The sequence below is a fragment of the Brachionichthys hirsutus genome, chromosome 15 (assembly GCF_040956055.1).
Source record: "Brachionichthys hirsutus isolate HB-005 chromosome 15, CSIRO-AGI_Bhir_v1, whole genome shotgun sequence".
Lineage (NCBI taxonomy): Eukaryota > Metazoa > Chordata > Actinopteri > Lophiiformes > Brachionichthyidae > Brachionichthys > Brachionichthys hirsutus.
Window position 1 is genome coordinate 6089471 of NC_090911.1, and position 21682 is coordinate 6111152.

The 21682-nt window shown below is 42.8% G+C and overlaps 1 protein-coding gene across 1 annotated transcript in view; it reads right to left on the reverse strand.

Annotated features, from left to right (window-relative positions):
- Positions 1 to 893: 893 nt before the first annotated feature.
- LOC137905068 (voltage-dependent R-type calcium channel subunit alpha-1E-like) overlaps positions 894 to 21682 on the reverse strand; it is a 37090-nt gene continuing 16301 nt past the window's right edge. Inside the window, exons 7-47 of the mRNA XM_068749294.1 lie at positions 20980 to 21170; positions 20790 to 20893; positions 20581 to 20696; positions 19713 to 19766; positions 19038 to 19118; positions 18726 to 18935; positions 18525 to 18637; positions 18235 to 18347; positions 18001 to 18132; positions 17829 to 17898; positions 17402 to 17519; positions 16910 to 16977; positions 16699 to 16766; positions 14173 to 14910; positions 13141 to 13439; positions 12762 to 12900; positions 12540 to 12669; positions 11585 to 11644; positions 11351 to 11457; positions 10881 to 10892; positions 10069 to 10165; positions 9811 to 9971; positions 8863 to 9000; positions 8555 to 8756; positions 8294 to 8458; positions 7639 to 7749; positions 7428 to 7508; positions 7061 to 7180; positions 6842 to 6907; positions 6501 to 6592; positions 6222 to 6396; positions 6010 to 6137; positions 5265 to 5361; positions 4935 to 5040; positions 4454 to 4561; positions 4262 to 4362; positions 3986 to 4092; positions 3715 to 3896; positions 2946 to 3089; positions 1944 to 2110; positions 894 to 1412 (exon numbers count right to left, since the gene is read on the reverse strand). Coding sequence (XP_068605395.1) covers positions 894 to 1412; positions 1944 to 2110; positions 2946 to 3089; positions 3715 to 3896; positions 3986 to 4092; positions 4262 to 4362; positions 4454 to 4561; positions 4935 to 5040; positions 5265 to 5361; positions 6010 to 6137; positions 6222 to 6396; positions 6501 to 6592; positions 6842 to 6907; positions 7061 to 7180; positions 7428 to 7508; positions 7639 to 7749; positions 8294 to 8458; positions 8555 to 8756; positions 8863 to 9000; positions 9811 to 9971; positions 10069 to 10165; positions 10881 to 10892; positions 11351 to 11457; positions 11585 to 11644; positions 12540 to 12669; positions 12762 to 12900; positions 13141 to 13439; positions 14173 to 14910; positions 16699 to 16766; positions 16910 to 16977; positions 17402 to 17519; positions 17829 to 17898; positions 18001 to 18132; positions 18235 to 18347; positions 18525 to 18637; positions 18726 to 18935; positions 19038 to 19118; positions 19713 to 19766; positions 20581 to 20696; positions 20790 to 20893; positions 20980 to 21170 — 5990 coding nt within the window. The remainder of the gene's footprint in view (positions 1413 to 1943; positions 2111 to 2945; positions 3090 to 3714; positions 3897 to 3985; positions 4093 to 4261; positions 4363 to 4453; positions 4562 to 4934; positions 5041 to 5264; positions 5362 to 6009; positions 6138 to 6221; positions 6397 to 6500; positions 6593 to 6841; positions 6908 to 7060; positions 7181 to 7427; positions 7509 to 7638; positions 7750 to 8293; positions 8459 to 8554; positions 8757 to 8862; positions 9001 to 9810; positions 9972 to 10068; positions 10166 to 10880; positions 10893 to 11350; positions 11458 to 11584; positions 11645 to 12539; positions 12670 to 12761; positions 12901 to 13140; positions 13440 to 14172; positions 14911 to 16698; positions 16767 to 16909; positions 16978 to 17401; positions 17520 to 17828; positions 17899 to 18000; positions 18133 to 18234; positions 18348 to 18524; positions 18638 to 18725; positions 18936 to 19037; positions 19119 to 19712; positions 19767 to 20580; positions 20697 to 20789; positions 20894 to 20979; positions 21171 to 21682) is intronic.

A 21682-nucleotide genomic window follows, 5' to 3' on the forward strand; every position in this document is an offset into this window, starting at 1 on the left:
GTACAATATTCACAAGGGAAAAAAAGGGCCCGTGTGCCTTTATATGAGTTTGTGGCAAAATTACACAGAGAACAGTTCTCAACACTTCTGTTGAATAGAATTGTTAGAAAATGTATATTTAAAGGGCGTAGATTAGAACTGAAACTGCTTGTTTTGAAGGATCATCAAGACGTTTTGTAAAATGTTTTTTGGAGGCAGTATCCTACAACAATGCAGAATAAATTAACAAATAAGCATCTTTTCTGTTATTCTAATAGCATATTCATATCCAACAACTTATGTTCAATACCAAAAAGAAACACAATGAAGAATCAGTTCAGTTTTTTCCCCTGCACAATCATTCATCCTGTTAAAAAAAAATCCAGCATTATTGAGAGTTAGTTATTAGTATCAATATCTTGTGGTAAAGTACATGATTGCCTCTTCACGATGGCTTCCTCTCTTGATCTGGTCTAATAAATATCAATGGTGGAATGATCACAATGTATTTACAAAACATAATTTATAAGAAAATGTAGTTACATATTCACACACCCCACAGATACATACCGATTAGAGCAACACAGAATCATTTAGAAACATCTTCAGAAATGAAATTACCTATTAACACAAGCAACGCAACGCAATCCTTTCATTTATTTTCTGCATCTTTATTTCTCTCTATCATCAAGTACAAGTCAGGAAATATACCTTATTTATTTTCAGTGTTCTGTGTGAATTGGCAACTACAGTTTCAGGAAAAATTGAATTTAGTTTTATTCACATTGGATTCATGTTTTACATCCTCAGGACTCAAAACACTGATGAGAAAAAGAGTCACATTAACCTAAAATCTGAGACCTCTAACACCTCCCTGGGATTCTCCCTCCTCCACCATGCTGCGCCTCCTGTCCCTAGCACCTGTCATCCTCCTCTGTGTCGCTGAGAGGATCACAGCCTGAAACGGAGGCTGTCTGAGCCAGACGCTTCCGAAAATGTCCGTTGGGGACCTGCCAGCCTGTTCGCAAGCGCGGCCGGCCTGAGCTTATGGTGTTTGAGCGTCCCAGACTGCAGGCGACAGCCGCCTCGAAGGTCAGCATCTCGACAGGACCAGAGGGATCTGGGCTGTGGTCATCCTCTTGGGAGGCCAGGAACGGCTCAGAGGGGTAGCGTCGAGGTGGGGACGGGTATCGGCTCCCCTCACTACCCCTTTTGACTGCAACCCCCTCTTGGTCTTCCCAAATGGATTTGTCCCGCCTCGTGGTTCCTGGGCTACCTTGTTCATCTTCGTCTTCACCAACGGACGGGTGTGTGTGGCACACAAGGGGAGAGTAGGATATGTGAGCATGGCTAGGGGGCTGTGATGAAGGTCGTCGGCCACTGGGGGTGCTGGACTCTGAGGTGGAAGGCACCGGACTGTCTGAACTGTTGCCCTGGAGATGGGAATGCGTTTTTAGGAATGACAGAAACAATGATGTCAGGCTGGCTTTGGTAACTTGAATATTGTAAAGTTTAAAGGGATATTCTGGTAATTTCATCTAATATGTCCACAAAGTCATGGCTTTACTGAGAGAGATGTCGCATTATATATTTTAAACTCCTGCCCTCAGTTGATGTCGCAGGTTTTCTGTTAAAGTTCCAACTCGACCATGAAAGATTTAATGAGTGAATTTCAAAAATGTTCCTTCAATTTAATTCATTCATTTTATTGAAGATAAGACAATCAGCAATTGTCTCGTGTTCAGCCGTTTATCCAAAATTTGACATAAACAAGATGTAGACTTTTTTGTGGTCTAAAAATGGTAAAACTAACATGGCTAAATACCCACCCTGAGGTTTCTCGCTTAGCCTCTCACTGAAAACATTTCTACTACCGGTACGTGAGAAATGTCTCCCCCGTATGCAGCGGACTTCCTTTATTATGTTCCAAGTTCCTGAATGAGTTAGCTGGGCAGTTCTCTCACCTGTTTGTCTTGTTTGCGTGCTCTCTCTGCACTCGAGAATCGAGAGGGATGCACGCTTCTTTCCTCTGAGTTACAACGGGAGGCGTCTGGAGAAAGGAGGCGAGAGCTCTCCTTAGATCGGCCACGTTCGCTGCTGCCCCGCTGCTGCCAGTGTTCAGAACGGGAAACTAGACGGGTGACATTCAGGAGAAGACACAATGGGAAAAGAATGACAAAGGGATGATGTTGTTTTTAGACACCAGACAGAGCAGCGCTCCTAATCTCATTGTGTAGCCACTATGCCATGACAATAAAGGCTTTCTATTCTATTCTATTAAAAAAAAAAAAACAAGAAACGTTGAGAATATTTTCCTCCTGATAGCATTGGATGCACGTGTTTTTCACGTTAGTTTCTACATATGAAGTGCAAGCATGTCCATATATGTTACACATAAAATAATTATCACAAATCCCACATTTCTTTAAACACACAGCTTTAGTTAATGAGTGGAAAGACCAACATGAAAACGCACACAAAATCTTGTTTGACCCATCTTGAAAGCTGACTGGTTCGTTTCTTCCTGGGCTAATTAAACTTTATGCTGTCACACACCAAACAACTGAAAAAGACCTCAACCACATTAGCATGATTTCATTGTCAATGTCACAATAACTTATTCCCTCAGGTCTGAACTTAATCAGTAAAGACAAATGCTCCTCAGGCCTGAAGCAGACAAATCCACAGCCCCCATGACTGCAGAACAGATGCAGCCGTATGACGTCTGCCTTTACAACCTTGAGGTAACTATCCAATAGGCATGCAAAAGCCCTTTTGTCACAGTAATGCCACGCTTGAAAGCTGTTCATTGTAGTGTTAAGACAGCTAATGCTAAACAGAGCAAAGCTTTGTTTTACTTCCACACCACCATCATTATCCATGACTAAAGCCAAAGTCATGCATGCATGCAAAGGAGTGATTATAACAACACAATGTAATAATAATAATAAGTCAGCAGGACCAACCAGCAGCCTTGTAGCTTTTGTGACGAGGTCGATAAAATCGCTCAGGACTTTTCTCTTCTTGCCAAAGTCCATTCACCCGCTGATCGCCGACAGAAGAAGCTGAACGCTGTAAGGGGTCACTTGAGACTTCCATCTGCTTTTCATGTGGGAAAAAAATAGCAAAACAAAACAGACATGCAAAAGAATGACACACACAGAAAAAAAGAAAACACTTTTGTTTGTCACACGAGTCAAGAACACAATACATTAGAAAACTCCAGATGACATGTGCTTGTGCCGAGGCTGTTGTCACAAATCTATTTAGACACTGTACCTTGGGCAGAGCACCCACTATGGTGATGTCACCATGATAGCATTGCTTTAGTGGGTCGTGCCGAATTATGTAATATTAGCTGACTGACTGATTGACTGTGGGCGATCTATTATTCATCTCGATATAACTTATCTTTCACAGGTACGTGAATTCAATTGACTCTGAAGTGCCATGTCTGCATCAGCCTGATCGACACAAGATCATCATCATCATTAGTTGCCCATATTTTGGTATTTTTATGTTGAATAATCAATTAACATTTTACAGAATTGACACAAAATTTGAGCAATTTCCTCTTTGGCCAAAATTTCATCAAAAATCTATTATATCCCTTGTGAAGAAACACAAAACAACAAACCATCAGTGTTCACATCTACAAAAAAACAGTCTGAGTAGGATCTCAGTCAGTTAAAGTCGTCTGAATGGGAAAAAGATTTCAATGCATTTTAATGTCATCAGCACACAACCTGTGCCAAGCTGACAATGCTACCACAGTATTAACACATAGTTGTGCGCTCATGTGGACCGTCTTTCTTACCGGACCCGGCTCTCGATTAGCATCCGTGTCTGAGCTAATGGGCTGCAGAAAGAGTTCCTGTGGTGAAATTGGGCTCAAAGCCACAAAACCTCCTCTGGTCCTGTTTGTGACAGAGAGCAAGAATAACCACGTCAACAGCCACATCAAAGAGACACAAAATAATGACTCTTCACACATGTGGAGCCTCACAGCGCCGAGCCAGCACTATGGGGCATCATTGGCAGCGTCTGTGTGTTGGACAGGATGTCCTCGGGGAGGGTGGAGGCATCCAGACGCTTGAACATCAAGCTACTCTTCTGAGAAAACAACAGCAGACAAAACGTTGGTCAGAAGCCAGCGCTGCTACTTCAATTTTATGATGACCAGGACACATTTAAGACCACATTTGTTGAAAGCAGATTATCATGTTATTATCATGAGTACTGATTGGGCTAAGAATCTAAGGGTGACGCCTACGTAGTTTACCTGAGCTTCTAGTTTTTGCCGGAGCTTCTTGGCTTTGTTCTGCTTGAAGTAGTCCATTATCATCATGGAGGCGTAGATCTTCCCCACTGTCATGTCTGTATCTGTGATGACAGACACACTACATCAGCTTCCCCTGCATGCCTCTCCCTGACACATTGGGGGGGCGGGGGTCCTCCAGAGTTAGAGTCAGACCTTTGTTGATAGGTACCAGCAGGTCCAGGGTCTTCTGGGGCAGATAAGGCCAAATGATGCTGATCTCTCTTTGGAGTTCACTGTCCAGACCGATGCGGTCCTCACCGCCTGAGGAAAGCATCCATGCATCAAAGCTGACTTAAAATCATTAGTTAATTGGTATGAAATCACAAAGTAAGTAAAACATTTTCACATTTATTCATATGTTTGAGTTAAGAAACCAAACATACCTCCTAACATCTGTGAGCATTTTCTGCATTGGTTTGTCTCGTAAATCAGAACATATTTTACATTCTCACATAACAAAATGAGACAAATTCAGACTCCACTTTACTCGTTTTTTTTGTTTGACATTTTATCATTATTTTCATTTTATAGATATTTAATGATAATAAACAACTCCAACAATGATGAATACATTTTGCAGTTGTTGCCCTGGATGCCACACTACAATCATGATATCTTTATTGGTGACCCTGACCTCTTGCTATTTTGACGTCCAAGGCTGTGCGTATGAGTGACATCAGGGTGGAGGTGAAGTGGACAGTCATGTCCTCGTCCACAGGCATGTTCATCAACACCAATCTCTGAGTGAGCACAATATTCATTAATGTGACATCATCAAACAACAATGTCTATTATAGACCTACCATGTGTGTTTGAAAGTGTTTATTACACATTAGTAGTCTTTTGGTTCCCTTGATTTCACCTTAACTCTGATTATACTTCTCTTTTCTGTACTTTATTTGCATAAATATGAATATTTACTTGAGTTTTCCTCTAATTTGCTCCACATGTGAAGCAATCTTACCTTATAAGCAATCTTAGCAGGACATTTCTTGCCCAGACCCAAGGGTGGAGACATGTGTGTTAGCATCTCATACATGGCGGTGTAGTGGATGCGACCACTTAGGAGGCGAACAGAAGGGAGGGGGCATGGAGAAACAGAAGCAGGAGGTGAGATTCATTAAAAGTGGCAGAAAATTCACACCTATTACAGATGAAGACAAAGAAGGAACTCAATTTTCCCTTTTGACATGCAAAAATTAGACTTAAGCACAGAGAACTCTAGACGCTCTCTTGCTTTTGAATGATCAACTTCTATACTGAGCCTTCAAGATAGTTTAACTCTATTTCGTGGTAGGAATCTTGATCAGGAGCTAAAACCATAAGTATTTTTGAAAAAATCAGCAATTGAAGTTCAACATCTAATTTGAAAAAAATCAGTCAGATTTGGGGATATGGTTTAGTACTGATATGTAGAACTATAGAACAGGACACCAGAGATTAGTGGTAAAATAATCACTTTTGCTGTTGGCTTAATGTTTTAGGGACAAAAACCATTAAGGTTTTGTCCGACTAACAGCCTGACACACTTAGTTCAGCTGTATAAATTGCCCTAAAAGCTGATTGTAAAATATTTTGAACTATTTTTATTAAACTGAAAAGGACAAATTGGAATAAGCCTGGTTAATTTGATAGCTGTACTTCATTGAACAGGTCCAGGTCTGGTTAAACTGGAAGTAAAATTGTGACAAGCAGCAATGCAATCTCACCAAGCCAGACGATCGTATTCCCCCCAGATGCGAACAAACTCATCCAGGTGATGGGGACCCAGGATTGAGGAGTCTCTTGTCAGGTACTCAAAGTTATCCATAATCACAGCAACAAATAGATTCAGCATCTAAAACAACACAAGTCGAAAAACAGTGTGCGTGACAACCTTACAAATCGATAACACATCATTTTATCTTGCTGGAGTCCTGACCAGGAAGGAACTGAAGAAGATGAATGAGACAAAGTAGCAGTAAGCAAAGTCAGTCCCGCAGCCTCCCTCGTGATCCGGAGACACGGCGAGGGGCTCAATGGAGCGGTCCGGCTCACACTCCTGACCCGACAAACATGAAAGCATGATCTCCTGCCAGGACTCCCCCGTTGCACTCCTGGTGGTTGGAACACCGGCATACATTGAGTTGACATCACATTAAGATCCATTGATTCAAATCAAACTGAAATGGGACTCTGAGGATATTCTTGTCAATCCGACCTGAACAGCAGCATCAATGCACCGAAAAAGGTCTTAAAGTTGTTGTGTTGATTGATGTGACTCTCATCGTTCAGCTTGATGTTTCCAAAGACCTGCAGAAACAAAAGGCTGCTTCAGTACAATAATTATTTGTATTTATTTATTTATTTGGATATTCAGCAGCCTCCACAATAACAGACCCAGGATGAACTAAACTGGCAAATCCTAAGATGCAGGTGCTTTTAAGCGGCATCCATAACCTTAATAGAGACTAGCCCAAGGCCCAACCCACTGAGCCACTTGCTGAATAAACCTAATTAAAAGTGTATAATGTTATTTGTGCTGTATTAATTAAAGGATACCTGCATTCCAATTATGGCGTATATGAAGAAAAGCATAGCAATGAGAAGGCAGACATAAGGAAGAGCCTGTTGGAGGAGATACAGCAAAGTTGGTAAATGGTCATTTAAACAAATCTGCAAATTTCATTTCTTACATGCAAACAATCACATTTCATCATCGCCAATCAGTTAAATCAATCCGTCATCTAAAAGTGGAATGAATGACTGAGCGTGTCTGACCTTGAAAGACTGCACAAAGGTCCACAGCAGAATGCGAATGGTGTAGCCTTGCCTCAGCAGCTTGATCAGCCTGGCAGCCCGGAAAAGCTTCAGGAAGCTCATGTTGATGGTGTTCAACGACTGGGGCAGACGCACAAACGGTTGCAGAGGCGACGGCGGGAGGGAGAGTGGCAGACGGAAAACGGAATATAAAACACAGATGGCAAAATTCATCACAACACGGCTTTAGTTATGTGTGGAGGCAGGGATCGTAACACGTGAAGAAACTTGGAAAGAGCAAACGCTACGTTTTGGGCTGGCAATTTGTGTCTTTTCTATTTAGGGTCACATCGTTGTGAAAATGAAGGGTGTCTTGGCAGCAACTCACCTGCAAATCCACAATTATCTCAGTGATGCTGCCAAGGACAGTGATGAAATCAAAAATATTCCAAGTGTCTCGAAAGTAGTTCTGTGGCAGAAGAAAAAAATGCTTGTTGTTGTTCAAATGAGCGCATTCTTCAAACTCTCTCTCCTCAAACCGGCGGGGCTAGGCGGGATTTAAATTGTCTGTCTCCGTCTTTCTTGTGTTCAACACTCACCACAAAGCCAAAAGCCATGATCTTGAGTATACACTCCAAGGAGAAGAGGACGGTGAAGGCAGTGTTGAGGTGTTTCAGGACAGTGTCATAAGCTGCAGGGGCTGAGTAGTACTGAAGAGACAACAGGTCAAGATTGAAATGCCGCTACTGATTAGATTCAGGAATCATTACTTTAAACAATGCTCTGTGGAATGTCAGATGCTACTCTGTGCTTATTTCAGCGTGTTGAGAATATGCATTTCTATTGTGATGGACATTGTTGGTCAACCCAAACCTATCTCTGTGTTTTTTTCCACCCTACAATTTTTTTTACCAGCTGGTGAAACAATTTCAACGCACATTAAAAGAGATCTGAACTTTAAGGAACAAAGTTCATCAAGACCTTGACTCTTGTAGCTTTCACAATAATTGCTATCTAGTCTTCACCTGAGAGAAATAGAAGCAATGTTGATCATTGGAGCTTAAAATTCAAATTCTTTGAAGTCCAAATAAAGTTAATGCAATTAAAAAAATGTCGCCTTTAAACTTGAAACCTGAAAGTGAATCTGAATTTATTGTAAACTTTGTGGTACATAGAGCTAAACGTCCTGACTAAATGAGTGTAACCACCCAGCTTCTTCTATCCTATACTGCTATTGAATGCAACCCGCTTCACCTTCATCATGAGGACCACAGTGTTGAGAGCGATCATGAGGAGCACCGTGTACTCAAAGGAGGGCGATGCCACAAAGTGCCACAGCCTGTACTGGAAGGTTTGCCTGTTTTGGGGCATGTAGCGGGTCATCGGCTTGGCGCTGACGGCAAAGTCGATGCAGGCCCTCTGTTGGAGCAAAATGCGACAAAGACCCACAGAGCTGGAAGAGATCTTCACCGGCATGAGCGTGTGGGAATTTCTTTATATCTCACCGCTCCGCACCTCGTTCTTCTCCAGACTGCACTCGTGAATCATTTTGTCGCCCTGCTCCTGGAACGTGATGATGATCAGAGCCACAAAGATGTTGACAAAGAAGAATGGGAAGACCACAAAGTAGACCACGTAGAAAACCGACATCTCCATCCGGTTGCCTCGACTCGGACCCAGGTTCTCCTCTGTAACGTCAGTAGAATGCTGCAGGACCCTAGAAGGAAAGGATTATTTAAGGTTTTTTTAAGCAAATAAGACCCCCCCCCCCAAAAAAATAAAAAAAATAAACCAGCAATAAAAATCTAAAACCGTTGACTCACTGGGGCCATCCCTCTCCGGTTGACACGGTAAAGAGTGTGAGGAGTGCCCAGCAGACGTTGTCGTAATGAAACTCATGCCTCCTCCACTCTCTCCTCTTCACCTCCTTTTTGTCTCTGCTGTAGTCGATGTAGTAGCCTCTGTAGGGATGAGAGTGGCCCCGAGTTCCTTGATGCACTTTGTTCACTAATTAAACCAACAGTTGTCATGAATAGTTATAACACTATTATCCTAACCTTTGTGCTATTAACCGATGCCCCCGGGGACCTGCAGCCAATCCCTCGCTGCAGACATTTATTTAGGAGCCGAGTCTAAAACCTGTTTCTGTATTATCTGGGGTGACTGGACTTATCCAGTCGTTCCTCGTGTATGTTCTTAGTGGTTTCAGATTGGTCTTAGAAACTGTTAGCGCTCTCTTGATGTTTAGTTAGGTACATTTATACTAACTGTATTTTGTGAGCAGCTAATTTTGTTTAGATATTTTGGTTTTATTTTATGGCTAGTGTATATATATATTATATTTCGTGCCTACATACAAACGCAAACAATTTCTTGCTACGAGGTGACAGTATTGACCACCAGATCACACATTCATGTCACGTTATATAAATAAATATATAAATACATATATAAAAAAAATATCCTGTGAGGGAAAAAATACATAAAAGCACAGCAGAATATACAAAAATAATTAAAACTTTATTCAAATTTTCACGCATAGATAAGCTTAATGCTGAAGTATTCATGAAAAGATGATTAAAATACAATATAATTTTTATTTCAGTGAAATTTGACAATTCTGACTATTGATCATTTTATTTAATTCTAACATCAGTTAAGTTATTCCTCATTTTTTTAAGCTTCTCTATGCACCTTGGCAGAAGGTGACGTCGTACCAGAAACTCATACGTACAGGTTTGGAGTACTTCTGGTGTAGATATTCCACTTACTGGCATTCCTTCTCTGTATTCATGGAGCCGTCGGTGCAGTAGAAGAACTTCCCTTTGAAGAGCTGCACTGCAATGACGGCGAAGATGAACATGAAGAGCTGGTACACGATGAGGATGTTGAAGACGTTCTTCAGAGACGTGACCACGCAGTCAAATACAGCCTGTAGCGAGGACGGATAGAGGAATGGCAGAGAAAGTCACCGTGAGAGATCGCTGAAACTACATCCCACATCAAACTGCTGTAATGTTTGCATGTACCTTGAGTTTAGGGAGCCTTTTGATAGTTTTAAGCGGCCGCAAAACCCTCAAAACTCTGAGAGATTTTATTGTCTTTATATCTCTGCCTTTGTTGTTTCTGTTGACATCGAAACACAGAACTTAGAAGAGTCGTATGCCAATATTAATGCAAAAGGACATGTGTCTTACAGACATTTAAACGGTGAAGATGGAAAAACAATAAAAGCATGTTTATACAAATGCACGTCAAAAACTCAGTTCATGTTCAGACGGAGACCAGCATGTGCCACAGTACAGTGAAATGAAATAATTGAAATGAGAAAATCTGCAAGTTTTTACTAGAAGTTAGCTAGAAATAGTTTATTTGTCTAATTTTGCCATTCAATAATTTGTTCTCTCATTATCATAGAATAAAATTATATTATTTAGTGAAAAAAAGTCATCAAACTACAAACTCGAGCTTGAGTTCTCTGTTTGTAGTTTTAGATTTCATTTGACTGATTTTTTTAAACAAAGTTATTATAGTACGATAATAACGTTATAGTATAGTATAGTTACGTTTCTCCATTTATTCTGATAAAAATGATAATTTGAAGGAACAAATCAGGTATTACGATGGTAAAAACCACGAATTAGAGCAGAAATGATATAAAAGTGTCTCTAATGAATAATAATTTTACTCCAACACCTGTCAAATTGTGCGGTTTGGTAATATTTGGTTGGATACAACAAAGCAGAACACATGGGAGGGAAATAAACACACGCATGAAAATAAAATAAATTCACAAGATGCTTATAGGAGACTTTAACTTTAGTTTGACAGAAATGTTTACCCCATCACATTCCTGGCGTCACCAACAGTGACAAAATCCACAGGAACAACAGAGAAAAGTTGGGTCATAAAAAGAGATACACTATGAGCAAACCTCAGAGGATCACAGCTACATTTACAACACAGAAATCAACATACAGCAAAGTCCTACAGTACGACAGGGTTAGTAGGTTATTTACAACATTCATACTGAGAGCAACAGCACATTGTACCATGTTATTAGCACCATTAGCAGCAGTCACGATACACAAATGTATATGCTTTTGCAAGACTGTGATGACAGCTTTGCACTTCCACACTCCAGAGGATCAACGAGAGCTTTGAGGACATCGCTTTAAAAGCATCGCTTTAAAAACATCGCTTTAAAAACATCGCTTTAAAAACAACACTATATTCGGAAAATTCTTCTTTTTTTTTTCCTCAGGGTGTTAGTCATCGGCCACCAACAGGCAGCAGCACGCAGTGACTCACGTTAGAGCAAAGGCAATCAGAGCTCCCACCACCACGATGAAGTCAAGAATGTTCCACATGTCCCGGAAATAAGAGCCGTCGTGCAGAATGAGACCCTGGTCTATCATCTGAAGGACAAAGCACGTACCCACACAGACTCGGATCAAGTCTAAGTGCTTCTACAGTAGGTTGAATTCTGTAAAAGTTTGATGTTGATGTTGTCAGAGTGGAGAAAATAATCTTTCCGCTTCTCACCTTTATGATCATCTCGAATGTGAAGACTCCAGTGAAGACGTAGTCAAAATAACGGAGGACCTGGATTATTCACAAACAAAAATATATATTGGTATATATATAAAAATATACTTTTGTATAAGAGATCTTTGTGGATCTCATATACAAAATACCAATCTTTCTAACTTTAAACTGATAATCTGTATGGAATTTCTCAGATTCATAAAAAAAATCCACAGACTGCACTTTTATGCTAAAAGAGATTTACACAGTTTTGTTATTCGGCCAAATAACGCCTGATGTGAGTCAAAGGAACGCCCCAGAGTAGCACCAGCACGAAAACCGTTTTGCTCTGGGTTGGAGGTTTCCTTGGAGGCCTTTCTAACCTCCTTGTTGACGACATAACTGCAGACTTTGAGTGCTACGTTAGTCTTCTGCTGCACAGTGAGCGTAACATGTGGGATCATTCATTTCAACAGTGAGTCAGAGTATGCGGTCCCATCCGAGGACGAGAACCGACTGGCAGGACAACCCATGGATGGCGTTGGAGGACTTTCACTCTGTCTCTCCATTCTAGACGTTGCTTATTTGGTCACTTTTGACACCTGCCCTGATGCAGAGTTGTTAAAGCCTTGAAGAAATGCCAAGCTGCTATATTTCTCTGGGCACAGGCCTTAAAACAAATGTGTCATGACGTACTGCAGTTGACAGACTAATGTTAGCTTAGGATCAGACAGAAATCCATATATTCACCAGCAGATTTATAGACTATGCATCCATTTGTCCCCATTAAAATAGGTTGCCTTTATGAAAATGCAATCTAGTGTTCACGAGCTACATACATGAAGTCAAGTTTAGAGCATCTGCTTTTGTTAATTTCCTCACCAGTGTTTCATTGCTGTAAGATCTTTTTCCCGGGCAGTTGCTGGTGAACGAACATCAGATGACTCCAGATGAACATGCATTCTGACCTCACCTTATTTCTCTCTGAATTGGTGGCGACTGGGTCTTCAGCAGCCAGTGCTATGCTGCTGGCGACAATCACGAGGAGGATCGTCATCTCAAAGTAACGCAGAGTCACAATGTAGTGGCAAATCCTCCTAATGCTGCAGACCGAGGAAGAAGACATTGATTAACTGATGAAGGGGCAAAAAAACGTCAGACCTCAAGTGATTTAGTGGATCGTGTAGCGCCTTACGGGTTGGACGCCTTGAAGATGAACATGCTGTCTGGAGCAACGCGTTTGGGAGGAGCTGGAGGTTCCTCCTCCTCCTCCTCCTCTTCGGTCTCCTCATCTTCGTCGTCAGGACTGCAAGCCTCCAACTCCTTGCTGTTCCCTAAAGCCCAGACAGACGTTCAAGAGAGGGGGAGAAGATGCATTAGCGGTACATGAACAGCAATGACGATGAAAGAGCAATGTGACTCACCGGAATAATGGTTTCATCAGAAACTGCAAGAGTGGCACTCTTATCAATGTCAGAAACACCTACACAAGGTGAACCAGAGTGACACTGATGCTAAGTCCCACTACATAAGCACAGTAAGCGTGACTGTAGGTAGAAGTGGTGCAGTTCTACCTGTCACGGGGGTGAGCCCCAGCGGCAGCGGCGGCGGCGGCGGTGGCGGCGCAGACATTTCAATCGCCACGCTTCCCTCCAGGTTGGACTTGTTGCATCTGACAGACACCGGCCGGCTCCCAGACTCCACGGTCCTCACGGTGAACTCTGTGGCTTCTACGGCAGGTTCCACTGAGACGTTTGGGCTTGAGGACTCGCACTGCTCCGTGTGCCCACGTCCATCCGGCTCAGGCCAGTCGCAGTCGAGCAGCTGCTCACACTGAGGAGGATCCGGAACGTCAGCGCTGGGCAAAGCCGCTCTGAAGTGGGGGGGGGGGGGAGGAGAATACATCACTAACTTCCTGTGCTAACGCTCTAGTATGTGTTTGACCCTTCTTCTGTCGCATAACATTCATTTACTTTGAAAGTTCCCAGAATATTTCCCTTTGAGAGAATCGGGCCTTTAAAATCTCCACATTTTTAGCTAAACCGGTGGCATAGCTTATTAAAATGCATTTGAATTGAGTTCATTTTGCGTCTTTTTTTCCTTGGACAGTGGTGGGTGAAGAGTCAGGCAAAGGACAGGAGGAGCGAGTGGTATGAAGTGCAACAAAGGTCACCTGCTGAAATATAATTGCTGTGCTGTATAGATCGAGTTAAAAACATGATCGACTTTAATAATAATAATTATAATGCATTTTATTTATATAGCGCTTTTCTGGAAACTCAAAGACGCTTTGGTACACTTTTGACAACTATTGAGTACGGAAATGTGTAATATGCAAATCCACGTAATGTCATGATCTCCATCAGATGGTCTGATCAGAAAAATGTCATAAATGTTCTTCTTCGCATTGGATACACCGGATCACTAGGCAGTGGGATAAATGGTCCATGTCTGGGGCCACATATCTGTTTCGGGGGGGTTAAAAAGCAATATGACAGGTTCTGATGGGAAATTAATGCTGGCACATTTCAGTTAAATGGATTTTTACCACATCAGGTCACACAAAGAGGTAGAGACATTATTGTCCACCTCTGGAAATGTCTTACCTTGTACAGTCTCCAACTTCTGCATATGGGTTAATGATGCATGTCCCACAATCATCTGGGACTGCCTCTCCTTCTGCCTCTGCTTTTCCTTTTCGCTCCTCACTTTCATCTTTCTCCTCCGTCTCATCCAGTGCCTTCCTTTCCTGACTGAGTGACCGCCTCACATGCAGCACTTCGTGTGGCGACTGGATACAGTCCAGACTCTTGGCTTCCGGGCGAGCTTCACGGTGACGGTGACGTCTGTGTCGCGCCCCGTCATCGTTCCCTTGACTGGGTCTGCACTTGCGGGCAATCCTGTGCCTGCCCCCACTCGTGGTCCGGTGGTGAGCTCCACCAGGTTTCTCTTCACTCAGGTTGACCAGCGGCTCAGCCACTGGAGGATCAGGGATGGGAATGGAGACAGACATGGGAGACTCCGGCAGGTGAGCTGGGCTGGCCCTTGGGGAGAGGGTAGCGGGGTGGTGGGGGGCGGCGGGCGTTTCGCTGTTCTCTTCAGTGGGGCTGCCAAACAGCTCTTCTCTGCTTGCCAGCTGCCGGCGTTTGCGTAGCTGGTTGGCTCTCTGCTCCCACACGGACATATTTACCTTTCTCCTCCTCTCCCGACGGTTGGCGAAGGCGTTTGAGCTGTTAAGGGGTTGCTCATCCCCAGTTCCTGTTGCACCCTCGGTTTCATCGGGAAAGTTTGGTCGCCCTCTGTGAATGGCTCGTTTCCTGTATAGGTAGGGTCTTCTCCTCCCACTAAGAACCAGAAAATATTCTACATCAACACAGGCCAGGAGCAGGAACAAAGTTGAGGAATTGGTGACAGGAAACATTGAGAGTCATAGCGGGCATACCAGTTATGATAAAAAAAAACAGTCAAATTAAATTAAAATAAAGTAGCAAGAAAAGGACACACCTTTTCTGTGAAGTTAAATGACAAATAACAAATACATTCAAAAACAAAAAAAGGTACCTGGAGATAACGGACAGACCAAAAAAAGGAGGAATAGAAAAGCAACAAACAAAACAACAAAATAGGTAAAGTGCAGGATTTAGGTAGAAACCGTGTAATGTCTAAAAGAAATAATCTTGACAATTGAGCAGGGAAACTGAAGGGAGGAAATCTTTGAAACAGAAAGGCGTTTGATTATACTTACTGATATTCAGATTCTTTTGTTGTCCATGTAATCAATGAGTGATTTTTGAAAACAAGACATTAGTGTTTTACAACATACACAGAACATTTGCAGTGACACAGAGCAAAATGTGTTTGGAGGGAATTTAAATCAGTTTTGAAATCATCAACTTTATTGTCCTGTTACATGAAACGCTATTACCGATTTACTATGCGAGATTAAAATTGATCTCAGGCTAACGGAACACCACATTTTGGTCAGTGTCACATAACAGGCATAAAAACAAGACAACATGATGGAACCAGAAAAACACTGTAATACACATCAAAATCAGCACCTGGGAAGCTGCAGCACGAACAAGACATTCAAATATGTAACGGACAAATGATACATCCAGTGCCACCTGTCAGCGATCAATACATAAGCAATCATTTTCCTTTTCTTACTCTGAGGAGTCACACAGAGTCTATTTTCCTCCCAAACATTATTCACTTTTGTTTCACATGGGCTTTGGTAAAAGACCTCCTACACAATATTTGAAGTTTAAAGTTATCGTTTTTGCATTTAAGGCCTTTACAAGAAGAAGTTTTGTCACATATAATTACGCAGTGCAGCGTAGAAAAACCTGCTCTCTGCCAATCAACGCTCAAAGATACTTTGACATTCAGACTGCAGGGGCACGGGTTTGAACCATAAACCTTGTTTATGCACTTTTGCAACACTTGAAATAAGTTTGCTAATTCTTGACAGTGAGCACGTTGTTGTTCATTGAGGTTATGTTTGCAAGTTTGCCCCCCCCCCCAATGACGGCTCCATGGCCACATTGTGCCTCTTCCCTGTAGACAGACATATCAAGACTTCTCGCTCTTCCCAACAATCTTGAAAAGTACCCTCTGCCCTCCTTCTCCTGCTGACCTACTGTCACGTATCAGTGAAAGGAGCCGCAATGATCGCACACGTCATCAGAAGAGGGCTGCTCCTGACCAATCACAGGCCAGGATAATAGTAGGAGGAGCTTCAGTCATGCTGCGTCAGTCTGAAGGTGGTCATGCTTTTGAAAACAGGCACATTCATAGACATTCAGAATGATGTCATCGATGCTTTAAACATGTCTTTGCAGCCTAATGTTCAGCGTGCGGATGGTGGAACAGGCTCTCCGAGCGTCAACGTTCAATGTCCAGGTGGTAATTCTGATTTTCATTAACATGATGATCAAAATTCAGGACGACCCCCACTTGTCACGTTTCTCACTCATACTGTATTTAAAGTTAGCTGAAGACACTTTGAAACATTATGACCAAGTTTCCAATTTGAATAAAATGCCCTAATCTGAGCTGCTGAAGCAGAGATGGGATCTCAGAAACATTCAAGGAAGTTCTGTTTTCATGAGGCGTTGAAATGAACTTACTCGGATATCAGGCCGTCTCTCCCTCTGGCATATCTTTGGTTGAAGAACTCCTCTTCCTCCTCTTCATCCTGATAAATACCAGATAGAAATACAGATTTAATAATTGGATGCCTGTAAATTCATTGAATACTTCATTAACTCACAAAAATGAAGGCGTGTGCATGTTTAAATATATATAAAATACTATTTTCTCAGGCTTAATAGCACAAACCTTTGTTAGTTCCTGTGCGTTGGCCAGATTATCCACGGCAATGGCCAAAAAGACGTTCAGCAGTGTGTCTGTCGTCAGACAGTTAAGATCAAACTGTGAGGCGCCATCTGTGTGTGTGTTTTGGAAGACTGACAGATTCTGAAGATGCATTAAAACGCTTTCAATTTAAAATACGCCTGCTGCTCTCTGGGGAGTTACCCTGTAACCGGATTCTGTTACATAACACGGATCTAAGCGTGAGGAGGGACGCAAATCATCTCTTGCATATAATTACCATATTGTAATTCCTGTATGAAAACTGCAATGGCAATTCAGGACTATTTAACGGACGGATCAGCCAATGCGATAAAGGCAGCAACGGAACAAAACGAAAGCAACAACTTTATGAAGCAGCAACAGTGAACCTGCAAGATGACTCTTCTTGCAGCCCTGATGAAGACACAACTGTGAGTCACAGATTTGGAATGGGTATCGAAGGGTCAATAAGGATACAGTTTCCAAACAGGGTGAGTACTATGAAGTATATCGATGACCACATTCCATACTGCACTCCACCCTGTGAGCGGATCCCATTATACATCACCTCGTTCCAGTCCTCACCAGTCAAAATCTATGGAGATGCATAAAACAGCATAAACAACTCAAGAAAACATGAAACGGGAGATTTACTACTAACCCTGTCGGAAGAATTAGTTCACGATACGACATTTAACTGGCATCAGGATAAGACAATGAATGCTGATTTGCTGCAGAGTTGATGTGGAGTCGTTCACAGCGTTGTGCATGGCTGTGTGGGATGGAAGCGGAGGCAAGGGGGGGTGAGCGGAGTTGTTTAATCTGCGCCTGGGGTGAGAAATGCCCCAGGGTGCAATGTGTCATGGACAGCAGGGGGGGGGGGGGGGATCTGTGGGAGCCAAACCTGAAACACTGTCATGACGGCAGCTGGAAATGTGTCAAAGTTGGTGGGAGTGTAATCTTCAAAGATGAACCTAGGAAGGTAGATAGAATGCAGGCTCAGACCAAGGACGAATATAAAAGAGGAAGACTTTTCTGTGACAATCGGCATGGCAGCGTTGGGAGGCGTTCCTCACCTTCCTCCAAACAGCTGCATCCCCAGCAGAGCGAACACCACGATGAAGAGAAAGAGGAGAAAAAGCAGGCTGATGATGGACTTCATGGAGCTCATGAGGGACACGACCAGGTTCCTGAGAGAGGCCCAGTATCTGACGGAGACAAACCACAAACGCTTTGTCAGCACAATCGATGCCACGACCCAACCCCGATTCAGTCAGAACACGTTTCTTTGTTCATGTTGTCCCGCTTACTTGGTGATCTTGAAAATTCTCAGGAGTCTCAGTGCCCTCAGTACACTGATGCCAAATGACATGCCAGGTCTAAAGAAGCCCCAAACCACTTCGAAGATGCTGCCAACAATCACCTGCAAAAGATGCCGAACCACAAATTGGTTCGATTAGATCAGCAACAGTGGAAGGGAAAATAATTGTACCTCCTCAAATTTACATTGATCGATTATAGATTTTAACTTTGACTTCTTCAATTGATGATATGAAACAGGAACTGTATTAAATCCTCTTTCATTTATTTTTGACCTCACCCCGCAGTCAAAGCAGTTGAACGAAGAATGAAAGTAGAGCCGGAAGCCCAGGCCATACATCTTCAGAAACATCTCAGCCAAGAAGAGTCCCAGGAACACAAACTCGGCGTAGTCTAGATGAGAAAACGATCGGATTAGAGACGAGCGCGGCGGCCGTCTGCCAAAAGCAAAGCATTGATCAGGCGTGATGTGGAAACCCACAGAGGAAAATGGTCAGCCAGTCGGGCTGGTTGTGGTGGACGATGGCCACGCAGATAGTGTTGAGAGCCACGAGGTTGAGCACCATCAGGTAGAACGTGTCCGTCTTCACCATGCGGCGGATGGAGATGCGCAACATGCGCTCTTTACGTCGCAAGTAGGCAGCGGGGCCACGGCGGCCGCTGCGGAAATTCATCCTCGATCGTGACATGCCTGGGGTGTATAAGGATGGAAGGTAAGGAATCGGGGGGGGGGGGGGGGGGGGGGCATGGGGTGATAACTGACTCGACTGTAAAGGTAAACGTCTTCACTCACTGGCTGTAGACATGTCCGTGAACTTTTCATCCATCGGCGCTCCTCTCCGGGCGCCAGTCTTCTTACTCGCTCTCTTTAGCACTAAAATAATGAATTACTGGTCAGTTACACACTTTTCTGTGGGAAGTGCCAATACTTGGCGCTAACGCTTAAGAAAAAATACAGATACAGGCTGTGGAATAAAGATTAACTCATAATTGCTGGGAAACGGCGATTAGTTTTTATTGTTCAGTTTCGTTTTTATGGTTTTACTCATAGATGTCGTGCATGTGGAGGTGCAGAGGCGAGATGAACACGTTTCTCTCACAGGATGAATCAGTGAAGCCCTTTCTTGCCACTGATGCCTGAATTAACAACAATCCACCTCCACTCATCGGTTGAAAAACACCAGACAGATCATACAAAATCTCCTGACGACTGGATTAGCTGGATTCCCAATATTTCCTGCTTCCGATAAGATGATTTTATTTTCCTTCATGCACAAGAGTTGATAATTAAATAGCTAAATGTTAAGGCAGCACTCATGAGGGATTAAACACGAGGATTGGGTTTGGCATGTTTCACAATGCATTGACAGGTATCCCATCAGACAGGACTCTCTGTGGACATTGTAACACAGTAATTATAAATCCACACGCAAGGCACAGATCATGTGTCTCAATTGTCTGAACTCACCGTCTAACGCCGATCTCCCTGAATTTTTATTTTCCTCTGCAAGCATCACCTCCTCTGTAATGCAATAAAACCAGCGGGTTACGCAAAGAGTTTTCATTACAGCACAGTCGCTTTCTATCACTTAGGATGTCTGCACTCATTTGCATTTGATGTCAAATGAATGTACAGCAAATGTAAAAAAAAACAAAAAAAACAAAAAAAGCTCTCTCTCTCTTGCATTTCTCAATATCTCGCTCCCTCTTCCCACACTCACCCACATCCATGCTCACATTATCGTGCACTGCATCTCTCTCACATGCACATGCAATGAAAACACACATGATCACATTTTTTTTGTCCGTGACTCAGTGTCACTTTTTTCTCACCCTCTATCTGCGTGGGGGTTTAGCAACGTGCTGCAGATTGCCATTATGGCGCTGTGTGTGCATGTGTGCAACACACACCTTTGTTGAGTGTAACTGTTTCCATATCTCTAAACTCTGTCTCACTGCATAGTAATGAATTTAAATGTGCTGAATTAGTAGTTTGACATTCTGGGAAATAGACAAGGTTGCACAATGCTAACTAAAGTAGCCAGTTGGCTTAGCTTAGTGGAAAGACTGGATAGGGCTAGGCTGGCCGAAGGTAACCAGATTTACCTGCAAGGCATATTTAAAAACTATTAACTGGGTAACACTTTGCATCTTGTTTGATCTGTACAAAAAAATGCATGAAGTGTTACAACAACTTGTGGATTTTGTTGGACTCGTGGTTGAATTTAGATGCAGTTGAGGAGTGGATGGAGCTCACGGGTTCACTGTACTCGACAGTAGGCGACAGCTACATAACTGAACGGCGGTAGATGTGAAACTGTTCTGCAGCCCATTACCTGCCCTGTCTATCCAGGCCCGGTATCCGTTCAGCTCTCGCTCCACCTGCTGCTGACGGCGCAGCTTCATGAAAGCCCTCCGGTTCTCCACCCTCTCCCTCTCCTTGGCAAATTCTCTGAAAAGGAAGTGTTAAAAAAATAACGGCAGTCATGGCACCTAAATGGAGACACCGCTGCGGGGAGGTATGCAGAGGAAGGGCCTCACTCACCCAGACAGGACGCCCAGCACGAGGTTCAGCACAAAGAACGAGCCGATAATGATGAGAGGGATGAAGTACAGCCAGTTCCACGTGAGGCCCAAGGCGTCGTTGGTCTGAAAGCCATACATTCATTCATTATAACAATTTACAGCCACTGTGCAGCTCATGTATCTCTGCAGAAGCGAACTCCTGGTTTTACGTTGTAGAGAACAGCCGTCCATCCCTCCATGGTGATGCACTGGAAGACGGTGAGCACAGCAAACAGGATGTTGTCGAACTGCGTGATGCCGTCGTTGGGGCCGATCCAAGTGTCGTTGCAGTCGTACCTTTCTGGACATTTCCTCACTCCGCACGCAAACGCCAACTCTGAAGAGTCAACAGTCTCATTGTCTGCAAAAATAAAAAAGAAGACTATAATAACGGTTTGGATCTTTGATTTGCTTTACATTTTATTCATGTAATGTATGTTACGCTACAACCCCTCTTTTCCCTGTGATTGTTATGAATTAGTTCAATATTAAATGTATTTGACCACTTCATTGCAGTTAACTCCATAGAATCTATAATAAGCAATCATGTCTCATGTTTTATAATAGCCATGAGTCATGGAGTCATGGAGTCATGGAGTCCACTCCAAACATATAGTTAGTTATATGGTGCCTCTTATAAAGTATGTGCAGTATGTTTGGACAAGGTTTTCTGACACTACAGCCATTCATTAATACATACTGTATGTTTATTTAAGTGTTATTTGTTTACATTTTTGAAAATAACAAAAAAATGCATGAATTTAAATATCATTTTCTCCAAAAATAAAATGTGCATTTCTTTCAGGCTTCATATCTCAGCCCGTCTTTGTGTTGGTCGGTGACAGTAAATGCTGTGGTGCGCCTTGTGATTAG